This window comes from Miniopterus schreibersii (assembly GCF_964146895.1).
Source record: "Miniopterus schreibersii genome assembly, chromosome: 22".
NCBI lineage: Eukaryota > Metazoa > Chordata > Mammalia > Chiroptera > Miniopteridae > Miniopterus > Miniopterus schreibersii.
The window spans coordinates 15,965,136-15,989,658 of NC_138124.1; the positions used below are offsets into that span (position 1 = coordinate 15,965,136).

General features: G+C 59.4%; 1 protein-coding gene across 1 annotated transcript in view; it reads right to left on the bottom strand.

The window, feature by feature from the left end:
• Positions 1 to 22,885, bottom strand: part of IL16 (interleukin 16) — a 38,769-nt gene extending 15,884 nt beyond the window's left edge. The window contains exons 1-12 of the mRNA XM_081124550.1: positions 22,805 to 22,885; positions 14,328 to 14,746; positions 11,175 to 11,280; positions 9,376 to 9,518; positions 8,351 to 8,461; positions 7,179 to 7,293; positions 6,143 to 6,216; positions 5,618 to 5,801; positions 4,865 to 4,982; positions 3,807 to 3,939; positions 2,232 to 2,319; positions 1,225 to 1,655 (exon numbers count right to left, since the gene is read on the bottom strand). Coding sequence (XP_080980676.1) covers positions 1,225 to 1,655; positions 2,232 to 2,319; positions 3,807 to 3,939; positions 4,865 to 4,982; positions 5,618 to 5,801; positions 6,143 to 6,216; positions 7,179 to 7,293; positions 8,351 to 8,461; positions 9,376 to 9,518; positions 11,175 to 11,280; positions 14,328 to 14,746; positions 22,805 to 22,844 — 1,962 coding nt within the window. The 5' untranslated portion in view covers positions 22,845 to 22,885. The remainder of the gene's footprint in view (positions 1 to 1,224; positions 1,656 to 2,231; positions 2,320 to 3,806; positions 3,940 to 4,864; positions 4,983 to 5,617; positions 5,802 to 6,142; positions 6,217 to 7,178; positions 7,294 to 8,350; positions 8,462 to 9,375; positions 9,519 to 11,174; positions 11,281 to 14,327; positions 14,747 to 22,804) is intronic.
• Between the last annotated feature and the right edge of the window lie 1,638 nt (positions 22,886 to 24,523).

Below are 24,523 nucleotides of genomic sequence, written 5' to 3' on the forward strand. Positions count from 1 at the left end.
GGTGTTCACTCCCACCAGAGGGTGCTCCCCACCCAAGGCTCTGTGTTCACTCCCACCTGAGGGTGCTCCCCACCCAGTTCCCGGTGTTCACTCCCACCAGAGGGCGCTCCCCACCCAGGGCTCTGTGTTCACTCCCACCTGAGGGTGCTCCCCACCCAGTTCCCGGTGTTCACTCCCACCAGAGGGTGCTCCCCACCCAAGGCTCTGTGTTCACTCCCACCTGAGGGTGCTCCCCACCCAGTTCCCGGTGTTCACTCCCACCAGAGGGCGCTCCCCACCCAGGGCTCTGTGTTCACTCCCACCTGAGGGCGCTCCCCACTCAGGGCTCTGTGTTCACTCCCACCAGAGGGCGCTCCCCACCCAAGGCTCTGTGTTCACTCCCACCTGAGGGTGCTCCCCACCCAAGGCTCTGTGTTCACTCCCACCTGAGGGCGCTCCCCACCCAAGGCTCTGTGTTCACTCCCACCTGAGGGTGCTCCCCACCCAGCACCCCGTGTTCACTCCCACCTGAGGGCGCTCCCCACCCAGGGCTCTGTGCTCACTCCCACCTGAGGGTGCTCCCCACCCAGTTCCCGGTGTTCACTCCCACCAGAGGGTGCTCCCCACCCAGGGCTCTCTGTTCACTCCCACCTGAGGGCGCTCCCCACCCAACACCCCGTGTTCACTCCCACCTGAGGGCGCTCCCCACCCAACACCCCGTGTTCACTCCCACCTGAGGGCGCTCCCCACCCAGTTCCCGGTGTTCACTCCCACCTGAGGGTGCTCCCCACCCAAGGCTCTGTGTTCACTCCCACCTGAGGGTGCTCCCCACCCAGCACCCCGTGTTCACTCCCACCTGAGGGCGCTCCCCTCCCCTGTGCCGTGTTCACTCTCCCTTGACCCGCCCCCACCCGGGCCCTTACCCACAGGGTCAGCCTCACAGCCCATCATACACCATCACCACAGTGGTCCCCCTGGACCTCCATGTCTAAGGAAGTGGGATGCATACCTACCAGACAGGTAAATGGGGCCGGTTTCTCCCCATCACTAATCTGTTAAGGAAAACTTGCCCTCGGCCTTGGCTCCCTGTGAGGCACCTGTCCCAAGGGGGGGACAGCTGAGTCCCCGCGCTGGGCCGCCTGCCCCCCTCTGGAGGGCCCCCCCCCCCCCCCCCCCGTGCACAGTGAGCTACGGGACAGCAGCCCCAACTGCGGTGCGGCGCCCCCAGGCCCAGGAGCCGCTCACCGGGACGTGGGCGTCGGCGCTCTCCTCCGGACTCTGCTGCAGGTGACCGTCGCCCTTAAAGTATTTCCTGGGCGGAGGCTTGGGCTTGGAGGATGTCGGCTTCCTTACGAAAATCTCAAACGATTTCTTCTGTCTCAGGGGCCGGGGGTCCTCCTGTGTCTCCAGGAGGCCTGGGCTCTCCTGGGGGGGCCGGGCGTCCTGCCCCGGGGACGCCCTGGGGCTGTGTGTGCTGCCTTCCGGGCCCCAGGGCTGCTGCTCACGGGCGCCGTGGCCGGGGCTGCCCCCGGGGGACCCCGACATGTAGCTGCTGTCGCTGCTGGAGCGGATCATGACCTTCTGAGCCCTGCGCTGTGGGGGTGCCGAGTTCTCCCCCTCCTTCTCCACATCGGCCGTGGGCCGCCCGTGCCAGCTGCTCTCCAGCCTTTTGACACCTGCGTTGGAAGCACAGGTGAGACCACAGAGCAGCTCGGCCGGGTGCCACTCAGCTGTCACAGGCGCATCCTGCACCCAGCCATCAGCCTCTCAGCTCACTGGGTTGGAGCCGCCAGCCTGGGGTTTGGTGCAGTGAGATCTGGCGCGTCAGGGTGGGATCGTCACTGCCCCTTTCTGTCTCCATGGGATGGACACTGAGACAGGCCACCCCCGCCTGACGCTCAAGGCAGGCCTGGGTGTCCTGGCTGTGCAGAGTGCCCGAGGACACCTCAGCGAGAGGCCGTTCCCCAAAAGGCCACCTAGCGGCAGTGACTGATGGCAGTGGGGCCCCCCTCTGCCCTGGCAGATGGGCCATTCATTACGTCGCCAGGGCTCGGGCGAAGCCGTGTGTTCTCTCGGTTCAGACAACTGTAAACGTGGCCACATTCAGCCAGTCTACTGCCTGTTTGCAAACGTTATCCAAAGGCCAAGCTTGTCTGTGATGATGGTCCTCCTATATTCCTGGGGTGAGCTAATCTCAAACCCAAAGCTTTCGAACAAAGATGCTTGAAATAAAAGTTCACCATTTCCCTTACCGTCCGGGCTCCGTTGATGCCTCTCTTTTCCAAACTTGAGGTTCTCCGCAGCCTGGGCCACAGCGTCTTTGAATTGCTGTTCAGAGACCTGTAAACGTCAATCATCTCAAATAAACGGTGGAAACCGTGTGCCCAGCCCCCCGTCCAGAATGGACGCCTGGGTTCCATCCTTTCCTTCCAACCCACATTGCACAGAGCTGACACATTCTACTTCCAGACACACCCTGGGCACCAGTGGCCCCCGAGTAAAGTCCAGACTGACAATAAAAGGTGGGGGGAGGGGGTGCACAGCTCTCCGGCCGTCTGGCCGCTGCTTGCTACAGAGCTCCAGGCAAAGTGACCACTTCTGGGTTCACCTCCGGGGTCCACCATCCTTGCAATGCTCTCACGGCCCGAGAGTCCTGCTTGAGAGTGTGGCCCTTGGAGGCGCCACTCAGTCTTCTGACTGAGAACACTCCGGCCACCCTGGGCTGCCCGCTTTCACCCCAGAGCCGTCCAGCGACGACACTGGGATTCTTTCCGAGCGTTGCTCCTGTCGCTCCTTCATTCCCTTCCCAGCTACTGCTGAGCCCAGCGCTCGGCCCCGGTTTCCTCCCTCTTACCGACCCCAGGTTCCACTCACGCCGTCCCGTCCCCCATAGTCCAGCCACACATTACGTCTGTAGCTGCAGGCAGACCTCGCCTAGCTCCTCGCTAACCAAAGACTAACCTGCAGACTCTTCAGCATCCTGCTGAAAGCCGGGACAGTGAGCCCCCAGTGCCTCGCCAAACCCCACGCAGTCCTCCAGCACCCCACGTCCCGGCCGCATGACCCCCGTCACTGAAACTGCCCACACAGCGGCGACGGGAACTGCTGAGAGCCGGCACAGACCGACCCTGAGCGGCGCGGCTGAAGGGAGTCTGCGCAGCGAGCAGCCAGACCACCCTGAGCTGACCTCAGGGAAACCGAAATGCACAAAACTCCACGGACAGAGGAGCTGCTGTTGCCCGGAGCCCTTTACAAAGCAAGAGGTCCCTCAGGGAGGGAGATCGGTGCCCAGACCAAACGTGGACACAAATGGGACTGACCAAACTTCCAGGTGCAATTTCTCCGTTCCCGCCTGGCCCCCTCACGTCCCGAACCGCAGATGGCGAATCAGGCCCCGAATTAGAATTAATAAATAGGCACACGTCCCGCCTCACGCTTACTCTTTAAATCTGATTCACGTCTTTACTTCGGGAGACTTTCCCGAGGCTTGCCTCCTATTCGGCTGTATTTCCCTGTGAAAATCCTGTTGCCTACTTCACAGATGAATTTTACCAAACAAGAAGAAATAACCCCTGTCCTCAAGCTCTTCCAAAAAACTCAAGAGGAAGGAAGACTCCCAAGCTCATTGTACAAGGTCAGCATTATCCCAATTCCAAAACCAGACCCAGACCCCATAAAGCAAGAGAATTACAGGCCAGTGTCCCCACCTAGCGCCACTGGCCCCTGGTGCCCAGGCGCTGGCCGGCGGCCTCCGCTGCAGACCTCGGTCGCGGCAGACACTTGGGACAGAGTGAGCCTTGGGGAGACGATGCCCCAGGGGGTGTTACCTGTGGGTCCGGGTGCCGGCTGACAATGATGGGGACCGGCCCGGGGTCACAGTGACTCAGCACCCCGTAGACTTCGTTGAGCGTCATGCAGTGAACGGGCGCGTCGTTGACCTCCACGATCTCGTCGCCACACCTGGGAAAGCGTGAGGAGGAACCATGGCGAGCTCACCCGGGTGGTGGTGGGACAGTCGCTTCCTGCGGGGGGCTGGGGGGCTCCTGCTCTGGTCTGACGAAACCTAAACACCACAGTATTAAGCGGACGCTCCTGGTCGCCAGACTAACTTGGGCCCGGGCAGCCCTGAGCAACACATCGCGCACCCTCCAGGGGACGTGAGGTCAGAGGAAGACTAGCACCCGGCGACTGCACTTACACGTGGAACCTAATGAACAAAATAAACTAACAAACAAGATAGAAAGAGACTCACGGCTGTGAGAGGGGAGGGGGGTGGGGGGCTGGGTGAAAAAGGTGAAGGGATTAAGAAAAAACAAAACTCATAGATACGGGCAATGGCCAGGAGATCCCGGGGGGGGGGGGTGAATGGCGATGGAAACTCGACGTGGGGAGGTGAACTCACAATGCAACACACAGATGATGCGTATGGATTTGTACACCTGAAGCCTATATAATTTTATCAACCAGTGTCACCCCAATCAGTTCAATAAAAATTCTTAAGAAGGAATCCCTGAGAATGTGTTCCGTCGGCCGGCAAGAAATTCAGCCGATACCACGGACTTGCTCAGTGAGCCTCCTCGGGGAAGGCGGCGAAACCTCCTCGACAGCCTCCGGTGTCACTGTTCACCCCGTTAGTCAAATCTGAGTTAACGTGGGGCCCCCTCCCACTCCCTTCTCCCCGTGGTGGTCCCAGACAGGCCTCCCGCCCCCCCCGCTGGTGCGAACCCGGGGGGCCTAGGATGCTGCATTTCTAACGAACTCCCCAGTGATGTCCACGCCGCTGGGTCCTTCTGAGGATCTGCCTCCATGGCAGCCTCCCGACCGCCTGAGGAATCCCTTCTGTTGTCACTCGGGGGTCTTTTCCAAACGGGAAATAGGGACGTACCGGAGCCGTCCGTCCAAATGCGCCACGGACCCCGGAGACAGCGTGTGGACGAAGATTCCCGAGATGCACTGGAAGTAGGGGACGCTGCACAGGCCGATCCCCAGGCCAACGCCGGCCTCTGGGGGCAGAAGGGGATGGGTGACGGAGCTCCCCCGGGAGACGCTACTCGGGTCGGTCGCTGCCCCTACTCAGGTGGCACTGACGCCACCATGATTGGGGGACATCTACTGTGGGTGGGCGCGTTCTAGGGTCAGCAGCAGGGACCTCGGCAGCGAGGACGCTGAGGCAGGCGGGAAAGGCCGGGAGGGAGGGGTGTGTGAGCATGTGCTTCGTGTTTGCTTTCGCTGTGTCCCGGCCCGGACACGGGGACATGACTGGGCGCGGACGTGTCCCCCCTGCTAAGCCAGGCGTGGGGGACGTCTGGCCTGTGGGCTGTATAAGGCCTATGGTCTGGTCCTGCCGAGGAACCTCGGGCGGGACTTGGAATTCAATACACCTAGGAGCTTTTCTCATAGCTAATTTTTTAAGACGACAGTTTTGTGTGGCCAGGGAACGATGTTATGAATACCCAAGTGGCCCTTGGCAGAAAAAAGGTTCCCCGGCCCCGCTAAGCGGTGGCCACAGAACCTGCTTTGAGACAACCCGCCCCGACTCGGGATCGGCTTGAGCTGAGGGAGGTCCGGGGGAGCTCTGGGTGGGCGGCCCAGGCAGGAGAGGGAAGGGGAACACAGCCCCCCGGGAGGCACACCCTACCCTTCTGCAGAGAAACCTCCACCATGACTCTGTAGCTGGGCTTCGAGGTGGCAGCAGGAGCCTCAGCATTGTCCAGGAGGAAGGAGCCGCTGGCCGTGGGCGCGCAGGTGCTGGAGCTCAGGGAGGGCGCAGCGGCCGTCAGGCGGGTCCTCACCGTGAGGGTCAGCAGCCCCTTTTTGGCTTGCTAAAAGGAAAGAGAGGGTGCTGTGGCATCCAGGCCGACTCCGGGCAAGGTAAAAAATAAAATAAATCCAAAAAAAAACGCAAAACGGGCCTCGGGTTAACCGTGCGGTCTCGTGCATGTTATAGACACAAATCTATCAGTATCGACACATAGCATGTTTAAAAACGTCTACAAATCTTCCGCAGTTGAAGTCTCCCCCAGAACAAGTGGTTTTCACACTTGCCCACCCCGGCATCCCTGGTCACCCACGTGAGGGCTCCCACATCTGCATGTGTAGGTGATGCTGGGGGCCTGGTTCCTCTGCCCCAGCCCCAGAGTTGGGCCTGGTAACAAATGATTACCTTGAACTTCTGCAGAGCGTCCTGATGTGTCAGCCCGGCCATGGAGTCACCATTGAGCTCCAGAATTTCATCACCTGTTGGGAAGGAGAAATGGTAGCTAACAGGTGTGTTGCTCACTCGGGGACATCCTTCCCCTGGACTCTAGTTTCGCCACCTGCCCAGCATTTGCACAAAGCACTGTGAAGACATTTCTCGTTCAGTCCCATCCCCCCACCCGCCGGAAGCTGGAGGGGCAGTGGGATGGGCCCTCGGGGACCTCTGATTTTCCAGGGAATTGGGGTTCCTAGCCAGGCGCACGTGGCCTGGCCTGCCCTGGTCTGTCCACCTCCTGGCTCCACCTCCTTCCCCTCTGCCTCCCTGACCCGCACGCTGTGTCTCCCATAAACCACCTCCTGACGCAGCAGACTTGCCCTCATATCACCTGCACTTGTGCTGTGAAATGAAGTGAAGAACCTACACACTACCAACTGGCCCTAGGCAGACCCGCTCAGGGCCTGGGCCCCTGTCCAGGGATATCCCTACGGTTGTGAGTTAGGGAGGGCAGGGACAATAAAGGAAGGGATGTCAGTGGATGCCAGGGACCAAGGAGGGACCAGGAAAAGAAAGAAGGCACCAGTGAGCCGGCCAGCATGGCTCAGCGGCTGAGCATCGACCTGGGATCCAGGAGATCCTAGTTTGATTCCCGGTCAGGGCACAGGCCCGGGTTGCAGGCTTGGTCCCCAGTTGGGGGCGCCCAGGAGGCAGCCAATCAATGACTCTCATCATTGATGTTTCTCTCTCTCCCTCTCCCTTGCTCTGAAATCAATAAAACATATTTTTTTAAAAAAAGAAAAGAAAGAAAGAAGGCATTAGAGAGAATGAACGGGAGTCGCTCTGTGTTCTGACCCAGGCTGGCCACGGGGCGGGGACTGAGTGTGCAGATGCTGGGCCAACCAGACCCTGGCATCCGCACAGTCGTACTCTGCAGGCTCAGCACCTGCCACCTTCCCAGCGCCTCCTGCAGCCAAGCAATTCTAGGAAGGGCTGGGACATGCACCTTCTTGGAGCCGGCCATCGGCTGCCGCGGCTCCCCCGGCAAAGATGGTTTTGACGTAAATTCCAATGGGGCCATAAATGCTGTCCTTTCCCCCGACGATGCTGAAGCCCAGGCCCTGGCAAGAAAGAGGGGCCGTCAGAGGGTCTCTGGTGTCCTGCTCGCTGGGCTGCGTTTCCCGAGGGCCTGCCCACCTGAACTGGGCCTCGGAGGACAGGTGCCTTTGGTTTCCCAGGTCTCCTGGCTCAACTATGGAAGGAGAGGAGCTGTGACTTTGAGGCCGGACAGGCCGTGTGGAATCTGGGGCTCCCACCCGAGTCTGATGCTCTCCATAGAGGGGGCCCTGGACGGAGACGCTCCCCCCGCCCCTGGTAGTTCTGAGCAGACGGCTTCCTGTCTCTGACCTCACCTTACCTTCTTGCAAACCGATGCTGACCTCACCTCTCATTGGTGAGGTTTCAACAGTGAACAAGGTGCCCAGCCACAACTACGTTCCCAGGGAGGCAGCGCTCTTCTCCGGCCCCAGGTGTTCACTCCCTCTGGGCAGCCCCACCCTCCCCTGGTCAAGGACCCCACTGCAGTCCCCTCCCGCACCTCACCACTGCTGCTCCCTCGGCTAGGCCACAAGCCGGCCTCCCTCCTGCCGGTCACCCCGTTGGTGCCTAGGCTGTCCCAGGCGGACGGGGGAGGCAGGCCTTGCTGCCAAGCCCAGCCCCTGCTCTGTACTCCAGGCCCCTGCCCAGTGACCCAGGTGCTCACAGACTATAGTCACTGAGTGGGCATCTCGTGCCCAGCAGCCTAACCCTACCCTTCTTGGTCATCTTTGCGTGAGTCTCGGTGCCCCGTTCCATTCTGTGTTCATTCGAACCAGAAAGTAGGGCTGCTGGGATACAGCTCGGGATCGGAGGCAGTGACTCCCTTCTGATCAGAGGGAGGATCACTGCCTGTTCCCCCGTCTCCTCTTGCCCTCCCTGGGCTCCCAGGGCAGAGAAGGCGGAGGCGGGAGGGGGAGAGAGCACTGCAGGTGTGTGGGCCCCTCCCTCTGCCACGAATGCCTGTCAGCGCCTCTATGTGGAGCCAGGACCACCGCCTGTCCTCGCCCTTCCTTTGACACAACAGCTCCTCGGGACCTGGTGTCGTTCCAGAAGTTTCCGCTGGCAACAGCCCCTGCTCACCTTGGCCTGGCCCTTCATCAGCACGATGTTGGAGATGACGGAAGCCTGGAGGCCCCCAGAGGGCTGCAGGAGCTGAGCTGTGCTCAGAGACCGCGTGGGTCTGGACAAGCCCTGCAAAGAGGGACCAGGTGGGACAAGGGCACACACCTCACAGGGAGGGGACAAGCCCAGCCCAGGAGAGACCCCAAGTCCCCTCCGGCCGCTGAGGGGCGCGTGGCTGGGTCTGGTGCAGAGGGGCTGTTTCTGGTGGCCCAGAAGTTGAGCCAGGTCTCTGCAGCCCTGCAGCCCGAGCTCAGCAAGGAGTCAAGGCAGCCGCCAGAGGGCGCTGTGTGACCACCAGTGGCTGCCGGAGGCCCTGGCCTGAGCCCTGCTTAGGGAGACAGTCACCAGCTGCTGCAGTAACTTGGGTGGGGGACACTGTGCTTCCTATCTGCTTAGCACCCCATCTGCAAGCTGATGCCCCACAGTGCGAAGGGCATGGGCTGGGGAGCCCCCTGAGGCTGGGTTCCAATTCGGGCCCCTTAGGTCTTAAGATACATGAATTCAGTCTGGCCCAAACTTCCATTTCCTGCCTGTAAAATGGGGCTGATATTAATGCCTTTTGAAGCTTGTTTGAAGAATCAGAGGCAATGTGTGTAAAGCAAGTCACATATCACAGGGGTTAAAAACCAGAGGGTCCAACGTCAGGTTCCCACTGACTCTGACAACCCGTGTGAACTGTCCGGGCCCTGGGCCCCTAGTCCACCTGCTGGGGTTACTGTGCAGGTGATACACAGGGTCTGCACAGCCTGGCTCTGAGCGGGCACCCTCGCTGCTAATCACAGAGGCAGCAAGTGCCCAGCACACGGGGGCGCTCAGGAGCCGACCGTCCCGATGTGGTCCTTCACCCAGAGGAGGCCATGCCTGCTAGGCCGGCCCCTCTCCCCTGCAGTTCTGTGGACATGAAACCACCCAATGTCCTCTTTAGCCCCCGATAGGTCAGGACCCCTCCTGTCCCCTCCCTGGGCTCCTCCCTACAGCCTCACCCCAGCCTTCCCCGCGGGGCAGTCCAGCTGCTGAGACAGAGACTTCCTGTCGCTGCAGAGGGAATAGGGAGGCCTGTCTGTGGACGCGGCTGTCGTCCTGGCCACTGGAAAATCTGTCTCTGCTGTGCAGTAGGGATTAACACCTGGACCAGAGGAGGGAGAAAGGAGAAAGCATTTGTGCTCTCAGAAAGCAGCAGAGAACCTCAGCCCCCAGCAGCCGTCCCCCACCCTCCAATCTCTGCTGACCCTGACCCATGAATGGACTAACTGGAAACCCGAGGGCCAGGAGCCCAGATGACGTGTCTGCAAGTCGGTGCCCAGGGTGCCAGCAGGGCCGGCTGTGTGGCCACATGGGCTGTGAAGTCAGAGCCCACACTTAGAAGGTTCAGTGCTCTGCTGTTGCTATTTTCAAATTCTTAATAATTTCTGAACAGGGGTCTCACATGTTCCTTTTACAGTGATGCCCACAAACTGTGCAGCTGGTCCTGGGCAGAGAAAAGCAGACAATGGCGTGGGGGAAGCGGGAAACAGAAGAACCTGCAGAGCAAATACTTTTTAAAAATTCCCATCTAGCCCGGCTGGCGTGGCTCAGTGGTTGAGCATCGGCCTTTGAAACAGGAGGTTGCAGTTCGATTCCCGGTCAGGGCACATGCCTGGGCTGCAGGCTCCTCGATCCCCAGCAGGGGGCGAGCAGGAGGCAGCCGATCAATGACTCATCATTGATGTTTCTCTCCCTCTCCCATCCTCTCTCTGAAATCAATAAAAAAATATGTATTTTAAAATTTCCCATCCAGTGTGGGCTACAGCTGAGGAAACAGATGTACTAAGTGTTAGCTCCTGACACTCCACAGCACAAATCACAACCTAAAACATATTTTCCTTCTGAAACTCCTTGTCTAGGAAATTGTGCTCAAGGAAAAAAAGTAAAAATGTGTGATAAAAAAGCCAACTAGGGATCCAAAAAATAGGAAAGGATTAATTTAATGGAAGTGCATCCTGCAACAGATCAATATGAGGCAAGGAGATCTCAGGGTCCTTCTGGAGCAGGACCTAAAACCCAGTGCCCTGGCCCCCAAAATGTGAGGAGCAGCCACACGCCAGCCCGGCGCCTTTTGTATCCCCTACGAAAGTCATCCCAGGTGCGAACAAAACTCCATGCGCAACGTCAGCAACGTTGATGCCGTGTAAAAGCTGCGAATATCTAAACTAGCTTATGTACATTCATATGATGAGATGCTGTGTATCCACGAAAAATGGTACCTATAGGGGAATGTCCCACGGCGGGGACACAACCGCCGGAGGGAACGGCTGAAAGTGTTCATCGCCCCTAATACGAGCATGGGCGTGGTTTGATTTCCTCAAGCTTTCCTGCATCTTCACATTCTCCCGACTGTGTGTTCCACCTGCAACCACCATCTTCCAGCCTCGCCTCCCATCTCGTAACAGACGGGGTGACAGGCGCCCAGGAGAGGGTGGCCTTGCTAAGACCAAGGAGGATGTCACGCACTGAGCAGGAGGCAGGCCCTGTCTCCCCTCCTCTGTGTCCTGTCTTCTCAACGTGCAGAGTTCGGACAGAGGAGGGGAGTCGGGCCCAGGCCCCGGAGCACTCCGGCAGGACCGGCAGAGGCCCTGCAGCTGGCGGGAGGCGCACACACTGGAGAGGCTCATGGAGAGCCCAGCGGACACAGCCTGGGTTTGGGCCAACTGGGCCAGCAGAGACCCGCCCTCCCTGAGACGCCCTCATCGCAGACACTCCCGAGGGTCAGCAGAAGCTGAGGGCAGTGCGGCCGGACACTTACTGGTTGAGTTGCTGCGTGTCCTGTGGTGACCGGCTTTGGGCAGCAGGAAGATACTTTGTGCTTCAAGTTTTCCGGACTTTTCTCGAGAGGAAGTTGTAGACGCTTCCTGCAAAAACAGTTGCAGTCTTTTATTCCCCAGGCCAGTCAGAATCGAGAACTGTGCTGAGCCCGGCCTGAAGAGCGTCGACCTAGGAACCAGGAGATCGCGGTTCGATTCCCGGTCAGGGCCCGGGCCCAGGTTGCGGGCTCCTGGATCCCCAGCAGGGGGCGAGCAGGAGGCAGCCGGTCCATGACTCTCTCTCATCATTGGTGTTTCTCTCTCTCTCCCTTCCTCTGAAATCAATAAAAACATACTTTAAAAAAGGAAAAAGAAAAATGTGCTTAGAAAACAGATTTTGACTCTGACTTGGAGGGTCTTTGTCGACGGTCTGTCTCCTCCACTAACCTATAGGCTCCATGAGGCAGGGAGTTAGAAGAGCTGCCGCGTGTTAATTCACAGATACATGAATTCGTTTGACAAGGACACTAATGCTGCCCTGACCCAGGGGGTGGGGACTGACTGGCAGATACGGCCGTGAACAAGGACACTGATCTCAGAGAAAAGCCGTTTCAGTGAAATGCAAACAAGGAAACAAATAAAAATGAGAGGCAATGACAGAGTGTGAGTGTTATGAAGCCCTTTCCAAAGAAAATTACAAACCTTGCTGAAAGGCCTGCGCATCTGAGTAATGGAGAAATAGATCATGTTTGTGAGACGGGAGACTTAATAATTACTTGTGTCAGTCCCGGCCCCCCAAATCCATCTATAAATTCACTAACAAGATTTCAAGTGTTTTTTTGAGTATCACAAGGTGATCCTTAAATTTTTAGCAAGAAGCAAAGGGCCAGAGATAAAGTTCCTAAATAAGCAAAAAGAGGGAGAGACTTCCATCCATGAGAACAATGCTGATGTTAAAATATAGTGATTGAGACAGTAGAGTTTGGAAATGAGGGTAAAAAATTGGCCCATAAAACAGAACAGAGAGCCGAGAGCAGCCTCAGGCGAGGAGACTTGATTTGTGACAGAACTAACATCCGCGGGGAACACAGAGGGCAATGAAAGACTCTGAAAGGCCAGGAGGACATGGCCAATGGCCAGGACCCTGGCGACTTGAGGGATGACAAGCGGGAGTCCCTGGGATTTCTTTCCATCTACTATATACCAGACTAGGTGCCGGGGACCTGCAACCCAGACCTGACGCCAGGCAGAGACAGGATAAAAACCCGGCCAAACACCAGGAAAGGGAGAGGACCACCAGGGACTCAGTGGGAGCCCCACCACGAGGGCACCGGCTCCAGGCTGACCAGCCCCCAGCTATGGGGAGGGCACGAGCAGGGGTGGATCCCACCTGCGGGGACCCATCAGCTGAGCGCCGCGGTCCCCGCCCCCCACCCGGTGACAGGAGAGACCCAGGCCCAGCAGATTCTGCCCATCCCCACCCTGAGCGACAGATGGTCACCCTGAGATACCAGGCCAGCTGGAGCAGCTCTTCCCGCCCAGCAGGCAGAGCGGCTGGGACTGAGCGAAACCGCCGGCCTTGCCAGGAAAACGAAGCCGACGAGAGCAGCCCCGCAAGGGCTCTGAAAAGTAAACTCCCGGTTCCCCCCTTTCTCCTGCGTCTCCCCACCTCACGGCGTCCTGCCAGGACCAGTGAGCTCCAGACCAGCTTCCAGGGGCTCAGCTCCCAACGTCCTCTGACAATGGGGCAGCACCAGAAGCCACATGGAGCTTGGAGGCCGGTCAGCGAGTACGTGGCAATCACACCCGCACGTGGACCACCCCTGCCTCCCACACACGGGGGTGCAGCGGGCTCTGTGGGAGTCCTGCAACCCCAACTTCCCTCCCCGTGGCTGCTCTCGGCCTCCACGAGCTGCTCTTCTGTGGCAGGAAGAGGCAAGTGGCCAAAGGATTGGGTTTCCCAGATGCTAAGGAAGCCAGGGCCTCAGCGCCACAGGCTGAGGGGCTCCCAGGAGCAGAACGAAAGGCCCTGCCTGCTCTGGGGCCCTGACCACCCTGTCTCCACCCGCAGCACAGACGGCTGATCTGACCTCATCACATCCTGAGTCACGCCGCATGAGTGGTGACTTAGCCTAACCAATATTTTGAATTTGTGGGGGGAAAAAAGATAGAATTTTCCCCACTACTGAGGCCATTCCCATGTGGATCAAAGTGTCTTTTTGGAGGGCAAACCCAGGGGGAGGACCTCCCACACGCCTGGTCCCGGCAGTGGGAGTGCCCAAGCCATGTCCAGTGTAGACCCATGTGCTCACTAAAAGCCATGCGGGCTGGGCTGTCAACAGATCCCTGCCCCAGGGCGGCCTCGTCATAGTTGCTGAGCAACCGCTGCTCCCACAGATGCTCACAGAGCCGCGTGCCTGTCCCAGCCTCACCAGGGCCTGAGGGGCGCCAGCTCAGGTCCTCGAACGTCACGCTCTAGGCAAGTTGGGGGTCTCCTGTCTAACGGAGGAAACTGAGAAACTGACGAGGGGGCGGCATCAGACTGCATCCAGGAGCCTGCATCTCCCCTGGGTCTATCCTATCAAGAGCCCATCGCGCCTGGGCTGCAGGGGGCCGCGGGCCGCTGGCTGGGGCGTGGGGGTGCTGGTCAGAGAACTGCAGGTGTCCACGTGCCTGCACAGAAGGCCCCAACTCCTTCATAGGAAACCAGGCAAGGGAAGTTCCTCAGTCCATTAAAGACTATTCATCAAAAGCTGCAGCAAACGTCACACCGATTTTCGATATGACGACACTGTCCTCGAGATCAGGAATGGGACGAGGGTGACCACTGTCACTGCTCCGTCCAGCACGGGACTGGGGGCCCTGGCCAGTGAAGCAGAGACAGGGGAGCATAACCGTGGGAAGAGGTCGAGGTATGACAGAATCCCACCAAGAACTATTCAACTCGACTCGGCAATCCAAAAACTCCCAAAAAACAAGTCCTGGGCCAAGTGGCTTCCCAGGTGAATTTTACCAAACACTCCAAGAAGAATTAACACCCAGCCTTCTCAAACTATTCCAGAAGTCGAAGAGGAGGGAGGCCCCCGGAGGCCCAGGGCTACCCTGGCACCAGCTCCGCACACCAGGCGGGCCCTCCCCGGCGGTGCTGGACGTACCTTGGGCAAGAACGTCCTCCTGCAGGCCTTGCCTCCATCAGTCCCAGCCGCCTGGAGAGCGGCAGCCTCAGAGGACAGCGCCAGGCCGGGGACGCTGCCGGGCCCAGCCTCGGACGTGTCTGCCAGCTGCACGGGCGAGTGGAAAATTCCCTCCTTGCCCTGGGCCAGCGGACTCTCACAGGGATCCGGGCACTTCTCCTCGGGGCTGGAGCCGTCGTCACTGGTCTTGGCGTTGCAGAGGGTCAGGGAACGGGAGATGCAGCGGAATTTTGTGGACTTTCTGCTCCGGGCAGAACGGCTGTGCGGCTCCATCCTCAGCGAGGCCGTGAAGACAGAAGAGGCCTTCCTCCTCTCCTGGTCTCTGGCCCTTGGGGGACGGGTGGTGACCGGACTGGGCCTGGCCACCCCTTCACGAGTCCCTGGAGGAGACAGGATACGGGAAGGAGCAATGTGACCCGCTGCTGCTGAGGGGGCCCGACTAGAGCCCTGGTGGTTATCATTCTCTCCATTCCCAGGCTCATCGAGGCCAGAGCTCCCCAGACAGGGAAACTGAGGCACAGAGAAGGGAGGTGCACACCCAGAGCCACAGGGAGCCAGCGGGGGAGGGAGCCAGTGATCAGTCACGGGGGGGGATCTGTCCGTCAGATGAATTCGTGCTTGTGGCAGATTTAAACTTAAAAGCCATTCTTCAAGCAAAAGTTTACGGAAAATCCAACCAGTAGAGCAGGTCAGAGGGCAAAAGAGAGCCTAAGTTGCACCTGTCTGTCCCCTTGCACTGCCCCTGGTGACCCTGTAGCATCTTCAAAGACACCCCAGGATTCATGGAGCCCGTGTGGAGACGCTGACACCTGTGCCCTCCACGCCCAGCGAGGAGCCCATGACTGGGAGGGTTGGGAGCCTCGCCTGACACTGAGCCACCGGGTTGACGATGGGAACTGAAGGCCTGTGCAGGCCCCTGGCAGTGCCCGTCCCTGGGCCTGAGGTCTCACAGGCCAGTGCCACTGTGTGCCCGAGGCCAAGGCCTCCTGCTCCGTCCCCACCTCCATCCCCACTGGATCAACCTCTCTCAGTCCAAGGGTCAAAGGCTGGTCCACACAGCAGGGTGACAGTTCCCTCAGCCCAGCAGGCACCACCCGGGGGCCTAGTTTCCACAAGGCAGGCGGCAAAGGGGCCTGCGGCTGCGTCCAGTGCAGTTCTGACTCCCGCCCAAGCCGCAACACAGGCCTGCTGCCAGAACAGCACGTCGTGGACACTCTTGGCCCAGGGGTCCTGCTTCTGCACACTCAGCCCCGACTGCAGAAACACAGAGACCCCCCAGCACCTCATTAAACAACGGCCCTCGCAGAGCCACCCCCTAGAGAGCATTTCTTCTTAAAACACGCCTGTTTCCCCGGCCGGCGTGGCTCAGCGGTTGAGCATCGACCTGTGATCCAGGAGGTCGCGGTTCGATTCCCAGTCGGGGCACAGGCCCCGGTTTCGGGCTCCTTGATCCCCAGCAGGGGGCGAGCAGGAGGCAGCCGGTCAGAGACTCTCATCATTGATGTTTCTCTCTCTCCCTTCCTCTCTGTGAAATTAATAAAAATATATTTTTTTTTAAAAAGAGGAGTGAGTGGTTCCCCGACCCGCAGGGAGCAAGGAGTCCGCTGGGACAGGAAACGGTCACGGGGCCCTCGCCTGAAGCAAGCGGAGGAGCCGGCAGGCAGACAGCAGGCTTCCCGTCTGCCCGGCGCCCACTGGTAAGGAGGAGCCTGCGGGCCGCGGGGAGGCCTCCTCGGCGCCGTTGCCTTTCTCCCACCCTCTCCCTTCGTTTGTCTACCTCCTTCCACATCCCCCGTCCCAAGGGTGAGGAAGTCCCAGGACCAGAGGCTCCCAGGGCTGCCGAGCAAGGACAAGCGGCACCCCGCCCCCACCCTAACTCCCAGGGCTGCTTCGCCCTCACCCCCCGGGCAGCCAGGCAGCCTGTGATTCCTGCCCAGGGGATTCCGGCTCCGGCTCCAGCCACCAAGACCCTCCCCCAACTCCCCTCAGCAAGGCTGGCCTCCCGTCTCAGCTAACGTCCACCTGGTCAGAGCGACTGCCCAGGGGACATTCACTCACCTGGGCCCATCTGCCTCCCTGCTCACAGCCCCACCTCCCTGGCTTCTCTCTCCTGCCGCCCGGCAGGGACCACAGCACCACTGACTCCAGGACAGCCTGGGGCCGGGGCCGGGCCAGGGGCTGAGCCCAGAGAATGAGAAACAGACCTGCTTCTCCCACAGAGACCAGTCTCTCTCCACGTCAGGTCCCGGGCTCTGATGGCTGAGATGCTGTGAGTCAGACCCTGCCCTCACCAACTGCTTTAGCCAGGTGACTCAGGGCGAGCGTGTCCACCCTGGCACAGGTTTGCCAGGGCTCCCGACCGCAGCCATCTGATGCCTCTGCAGGAAAAGGCTGGCTCCAGAAGAGGGGCTGCCAGCGCGGGGCAGCTCGGAGTGAAGTCCACCATCTGCTGGGCTGGCAGAGAACACCTGGGGCCGGCCCGGGACCCTATCAAGCAGCAGCTCGGCGGGCAGGGGGAATGAACATTGCTCGGTGCCTACAAGGTGCCTGGCACACGCAGGAGCTTTACGTAGAGGTCGGCGCACACAATCCTGCTGTCAACCTCGGAAATACCAACGAACCCATTTCCCAGGGGAAAGAGTCGCTACACAGGAATTCATCAAGCACCCAGTTCACTCCAGGCCAGTGACCCTGGGGCCCGGCCCTTCACTGGCTCAGCAAGCTCACCCAGCCAGCTGGTCATCAAACCAGGGTCCACTCAAGAGTCGCCTGACACGAAGGCCCAGGCCCTCTCCAGGGCTCCATGCTGCCCATCTGCGCCAGGCTGTCCCTAAAATAACAAGCTGACCCCCAGGACTTGACCCAGCTCAGTGGTTCTCAGTCTGGTCCACGTGTCGGCACAAACGGCATCGCCTGCTAGAAATGCACATTCTCAGGCGGCTCCCTGTCCTCCCAACCAGGAGCTCTGACGACGGGGCTGCACTGTTTCCCGACCCGGGGACTGGCTTACACACAGCGCAGGGACAGGCACCTGTCTGTCCCGTCAGGGTTATGGCATGTGACGATGGCGCTGACCCGTGTGTCCTTGGAGAGCCTAATCTGAGCGTGGCATTTGACCCATCTGCCCCCTGACGACCGTCCCACACACAGCACTCCCGAGCACGGCCTGTGTGGCCGTTGGTGTGCCCACGGGGACTTCTGTGCGGCCTCTCGTCTAAAGAACGGAATGCTCTCTGACGCCCACCATCCAATGTTTCAGGGCTTCTGGGGGCTCTAATGAGGGAGTAGGTGTCCCCTGTAGGAGCCCTTGGAATTTCATGCGAGGCTGTGGAGACCCGCTACTGCTGGGGGGTCCAGGCCATGGTCCCGGGGGGGCACACTGGAGACAAACCTGCCTTTGTCAGTGGGTGTGGAGTGTGGGGACAGTGCCACACCGCAGGGGCTGGAGTGCAGAGGACAAACCTCTCAAGGGCGGGGCGTGTGGGCCTTGCTCCTGCCTCCTGCGCTGCTCACCCCAGCCTCTCTCAGTCCCCTGGGCACAGTGCAGCTGGGGCTCAGGCCCCGTCTTCCACCCCAAGGCTCGCGGCTGGGCCTGAATCAGTTCCTGCCTCTCCCTCTGTTATCAGATGACACGGTCTTGCTCACTCTCAGAAGGTGAATTCACTCTGAAGAAGAACCTAAAGAGGCCGCACCAAGACACATCATAATTAAAATGACAAAGGTTAGAGACAAAGAGAACCTTAAACGCAGTCAGAGAGAAGCAGTTCCTTAGCTGCAAGGGAGCTCCCATAAGACTGTCAGCTGATTTTTCAACAGAAGGGAGTGGCAGGAAATATTCAAAGTGATGAAAAGCCAGGATCTACAACCAAGATGACTTCTGCCCGAAACCAACCGCTTAGAATAAAAGGACAGAAAAGAGCTTCCAGACAAGGAAATTACTGAAGGTTGCGTTCACCAACACAAACCAGTATTACAAGAAATGTTCAAGGGTCTTCTTTAAGAAGAAGGAAAATATATCAAAAATGTGAATAAAATGGCAGTAACAGCAGGGGATGCTAATGCCCCATCGACATCACTGGGTAGATCTTCCAGACAGAAAATCAACAGGGAAACAGTGGCCTTAAATGACACATTAGACCAGATGGATTTAATTGATATTTTTAGAGCATTTCACCCAAAAGCAGAATATACATTCTTTTCAAGTGCAGATGGAACATTCTGCAGAAGAGACCACATGTTAGGACTCAAAACAAGTCTCAATAAATTTAAGAAGACTGAAATCATATCAAGCATCTTCTCTGACCACAATAAGAAAACCCAAAAACACACAAGCACATGGAGTCTAAATAACATGTTACAAAGCAATGAACGGTTAACACCACCACCAAGGAGTGAATCGAAAGAGACCTTGAGACAATGAAAACGGAAAACACAGCCACCCCAAATCCGTGGGATCCCACAGCAAAAGCAGTTCTAGGGGAGAAAGTCACAGCAACACAGGCTTAACCTCAACAAATGAGAAAAGCTGATAAATCAATACGGAGGCATCACGGCCGACTCAGGCCCACAGTTTGCATCAGGGCTCCCTCTGTGCTGCATGTCCCAGGGGCTGTGACAGATGCAGAATGTCACGTTTCCACCATTACAGGCACGTGCGGAAAAGTGCGCCACGCCCCACGTAGTCATCTCTCCCCAACGCCGGGCATTGTTTCCAAAATAAAATCCATGTTCCTTGCCATGTCCCAAAGATTTACATGATCTCGCCCATTTGTCTTCCCTTTTCCAAGAAGCCAAGTCCATGTCACCCTGAGGCTCGTGTCCAGGCTGTTCCCTCCTCCAGGAAGGTTCTCCTCCAGATCTCCATAGGGCCGGCTCCTTCCTGCCGTGGTATCCCACACGTGGCCTCTCCTGGCCACCCCCGGCATCCGTCTTAAATCTCCCTTCCTTTGCGGAACTGGCCACCCTCTGAAGGTGTCCTGTGAGTCCACTCAGGTGCTTGTGAACCATCAGTGGGTCCCCCGGGATGAGCACCCCAAACGAACTCACCAGCCTGTCCCGGCAGGGTCCCCAGCCCTAGGGCATGCCTGGCCCCTAAGCCCAATAAACATTAACGGACTGAATCAGCCCAAACTGAGAGAATAAATAAATGACGCTTCTACATTTGTTTGCATTTCAAAGTTTACAGAGAGCTCTTGCACGGTCTTAATCTAATTCATGTGATTAGGCTCAGATTTAGAGGAAACTTGGAAACGGCATCCACACTCTCGCCCAGTGCCTCCAGGCCACCGGTCAGGAGGGGGTGAGAGTGCTCTTTCCTGCGGAAGGTCTGTCTGTGCCCACGAGCCCAGCGAGCTCTGGGTGGGTCGAGCACATCATTCGGTTAATTCTTAGCTAGGGATGGAGGGGAAACGGTTGGAGACACTGAACCAAGGCTGGTGAATAAGTGACAGCTACCTCTCGCTGTGGGCACAGCACCTCCCGCCTCCCACAACTAACTGCAGGGCTGTCCCTCAGCTCTCCCGAGGGTCCTAACCAGGAATACAGGAGGCTCGGGTGGGATAGGACTTTACCAAGGCACAGAGCCAGGACCTCCATCCGAGCTGAACTGACAACCACCCCCGTGTCCCAAATAAAAGCTGGAGCTCCGTCCCCGTCCTGCTCAGATAGGGTGAAACACTGGGGGAGGCCTGGGGGTGCTTCTTCAAGGCCGAGAACGAGTTGCACAGCAGCCTCGCCTGCACCAACCACGGGACAAGGCCAGGTATCAGTGAGCCACACACCAGGGCTGGATGCTTCTGCTCAGCAGCGCTTGGCAGGAACGCTGTGTTCGGTTTGGGGTCTCCTCTTTTATAAGGGTGTCTTTTCTGCTTTTACGGGGATGCCAGAGAGCCCCCCAGCCAGCGGCCGGCCCCTCCTGAGTGTTTCGGGCCGGGCCGGGCCGGGCCAGCCACGCGGGGCAGCTATTCGTCCCCCTCTTGCAGTCCTTCTGCCCACACAATTATCTGAGGAACGCGGCTTCCTGCCTTGCATCAGAAAGCAAGATGTTTAAAGATGAAGAAATCCCTGCTTTCTTTTCTTAATTTGTTATTGTCGTGACACAACTGACTCAGTCAGTAAAAATGAAAAGCCCCTGCCCGAGGTCACAGGCCCGGCTCCCCCAGGCTCGAAGCTGCTCCAGACACTCCAAGCCTCCTCCCACCTCCGCACGTCCACAGGCGCCTGTGCTGCCCTTTCCCGCTCAGACCTCCCGCTGCCTGGCCGGCTCGCATATGTTCTCCAGGACTGGCTCAGAGTCACCTCCTCCAGGAAGTCTTCCCTGACAGCACCCCCGTGTCCTCTGAAAGCACTGCCCGCTGACCTCTCTCATGTCTTATCCGGTAACTGTGAGGCCCTGGTGCCTGGGCCTGCCTTCTGTCCGCAGCCTAACACAGTCCCCGCTTAAAGTGGGTGCTAAGCAGCTGTTAGAGGACGGGCCCATACGAAGATAAAAACAAAGTAAATAAAAAGTGGCTGCGGGGCGGAGGGCGATAAAGTCAGCCCAGCTCTGTCTGCGTTTGTCCCGGGGCGTTCAAAGCTTTGACTGCCGGCCGCGTCTCCTGTGGGCTTGCCTCCTCCTTGGGAGCCACGCTGGGGAGGGGAGGTGTGCCGCAGGATTCCCTCAAGCCCTGCTCCCGCCCGCCCCGTGCACCCTCTCCCTGCCAGCAGCGGGCCGTGGGCTCACAGGGTCCCCAGGCAGGTCATTCCCTGTCCCAGCGGCAGGAATGGAGGCCCCTGTGCAGGAGACTCGTGGCCGAGCATTGGGGCCACGACCGGCCACCACGGCCACACGCTCAGAATCTGTGACGGCAGAGACGGGAGGGTCCTTAGAGGCCACATCTGCTCCAGCTCGCTGCCACCCGCCTTCCGGAGAGGACCGTGAGCCCAGCTACGGAAAGGGGCGCGTCCATGTCCCTGCTGGGTGAGGACTTGGCTGGACAGGTGTTGTGCATCCGCTCCCCGGTCTCCCAACAGCAGAGAAAAGAGGGGCCTCGCCCACCTTCACTGAGGGACGTTGAGGGGGCGCCGAGGCAGGGAGGCACCGAGGCGGGGGCTCCGGGGCACCCCCACAGCTGGCATGGGCCCCGTGAGAGCTCACGGCCGGCCTCGCTGCAGGGTCGGCCCTAAGCTGCCGCCAGCTGCCTCGCCCACGGCCACGCCCTGGCCCCAGGGGAGCCCACGCGCAGTGACAGGAGGGTACAGAGCCCCCGGGGTCAGCTGGTTCGACATCTCCCGGGTCCAGCCCTGCCTCCCTCGCCCCTCACAGGGTGGTTCCCAGGGATACTCTCCAGCGACCCCCTAAGAAGCGTCTGTCAGCCTGTTACCAGGGAAACCGACCAAGGACAGAGGTTCAGCCAAGGGCAGGAAGTGGCAGGACCTCCTGTCGAGAAACTGGTTTCGGGAAACGGGGCAGCTTCCGAACCAGGTGCCGGGCGGCCCCTGAGGCGCCCAGGGGAGTGAACGCACCCTGTCATCCACCACCAGAGGGAGACACTGAGCACTCGGCCCGCCTTCCACGGGACGGAGGCCACGGCCCCCTGGGTGCTCCGAGGGTCGCCGTGGCACCACCGAGGGGGCGACCTGCTCTCTCAGCGCACGTGCGGCTCCGGCGGCTGCTCTCGGCCACGGCCTCTGAGGTCCCGTGAGGAGGAGGCTGACCCGGCCACGGGGAACCTTTCCTGGCACCGGCAGCCGTCCCTCCCAGGGGGGCCCTCCCCGGCCACGCCCCACGGCCCAGCTCTGGTCCCGCTCCCCGCCGTCTTCCGAATCCAGAGGTGCTCTGACCCTGAGCAGGAGGCCGGGGCTGCGGCTCCGATTCCTGTCTGTGTCCTGGAGCCGGACTCTGCCTCTGACTTGCCTCCTTCCCCTCGTTAAAGAAAACCATGTGTTGCCTCCCTTGTGCCAAACTTACAACAGCTGACGTCCCGCCAGCACTGGCTTTGAAAGCTGGGCCGGGGTTACGATGCTTCCCCCGGTGCCTGTTTATGACGCACTGAGCGAAAGGAGGACCATCTGACGTGGGCTGTGCCCGCCGGGCACACGGAGCCCCCGGGCGCCCATCCCGGAGGCTCAGGGGGTCTCCGCTGCGGGTACCTGCGCCCCCACCCCAGGAGCCCAGCAGCAACCTCTCTGTTCCGCCTCCTGCTGGACCCCAGACGGTGGGGACCCTGCCACCACCTTGATGCCCCCGAACTCTGCCACCAGCACCGACAGAAAGCAAAGGCTTAGACACAGCTGCGCTGGCCCAGGCTGTCTCACCCCCTCGGGTCCGGTGGTTCCCCCCACCCCCTGCCCAGCAGCCTCGTGAGCACCCGGCAGCCTCGGCAGGGACACGCCGCTCACACGCCCGCCCTGCGGTGTCCCTTCGCCCCCCACGCGTCCCCAGGGAGAAGCCCACTCACCCGTCCCCCTTCGAGGAAACAGTCTCTTCTGCAAACTCATCCCGTGGGGCTTGGAAGATGAGCGGAGCCGGATCCAGAAGCCGGGGGCCCACGGCCGCTTCTAGGGCTGGGGAGTATTTGAAAATGAGTTAGAGCTACCCAGTGACTCCTCGTTGGAACTGTTTCTCCTCGCAGGGAGGGAGGGGAAAAATCCCTTTCCCGCTGCCAGCGAGGCTTCGGCCGCTTCCAACTCCTGCCCTCCTCGAGCAGAAATGTGCATAAAAGCGATGTTATTTCACTGAATCGAGCCTCAGATCATGAGCCTCTTCCTGCACCGCAAACAGAAATGTAAAACCTCAGACTTTCCTCTGGACGCGCAGCCTGTTGCGAGGGGGCAGAGCTCAGCCCTGCCTTTGGTCTAATGTATGGAAATCGCCAGGGTTGGGGCCGTCCTCCCCGCCCCGCCCCCGCCCCCACTTTCCTGAAACGGGCTCTGGTGTGTTTAAGTAACAGCGGTGGACAAACGCGGCACCTCGAGTCCTCGCCGCGTCGCAGTGATTCATTTTCCCCCGACACACACAGCGCCTGTTTAATCCCAGTGAAAACGCCTTTCATAAGATCGGCCCAGGGCTGGGGCAGAGGGCTCTGAATGCAGCCTGTGTCCCCAGGAGGGCGTCGGGCTGGGGGAAGGTGGAGGCTGGCTTCGGTCAAGACAAACAGCCACTCCTGCCCATGTCAGGGCCAGGAGGGACCAAAGCAAGCGGCCGCCAGCCCCGGTGACTGGGCCTGGGGCCTGAGGCCCGTCCGCCCCACGTCCCCGCTCCCCCTTCTCCTACCTGGAGAATCCGTTTTTAGACTCGGACAAGTCGGGCTATTATTTTAAATGACCGATGTGATTGCTGGCTTAAATAAATCCTTGGGTTCCCCCACCGAAAAGACCAAGAAAAAAACACACAATGAGTGGGCAAAGAGAGCCGGAAACGGGGAAGAAAGTGAGGGTTCGGGGACACACAGTGAGGCTGGACCGAAGGGAAACAGCAGGGAAAACATCTCCAGGGCAGTGAGTGAGCCAGACCTGGTCCAGTTTCCGAGTTACCTGTCGACGTCAGTGCAAGTAACAAACACAGCGCCCAACACAACCCGTCACCTGCCAGGGTCCCAGGTCCTGACCGAGGCCATTCCCACCACCTGGGCCTCGAAGAGTCACAAGCTTCAGGGTCACCGTCACTTGGCCCAAACCACCCCCAGGTCACCGTGACCCCTCTACTCACCCCCCCCACACACACACACCTCCAGGCAGTGCTGCCGGTGGCCAGGAAACCTCTGCCCTCAGCACCTGGAGCCAGAACAGCTCCCCAACAGTCACCCTCACCCCAGAAGGAAGACGGGAGGACAGCTGGGAGGCCCCCCGCCAGCTCCACCTTGCTCTGAATAAGACTAAATGCCGGGCCTGAGACCCAAGAGGCCGCAGCTGTGCCCGTGTGCGGGGAGGGCCGGCACTGCCCGAGCCGCATTCCTGGGAGATGCGCTCTGCAGAAATTAAAGTGATTTATTGTCGCAGAAAGATGTTGGCATTATGTCGCTAAATGAGTTAATCTGGTCACAGATGCAGGACGCGGGGGAGGAATCCGAGACGTGGGACAGGGTTAAATTTGGAGAAGTAACACTGAGGGTTTGTTGCTGTTTTTCCCGCACGAGCTTCCCCGCGTCCGTCTGGCGTCTCCAGTACACCTGCGTTTC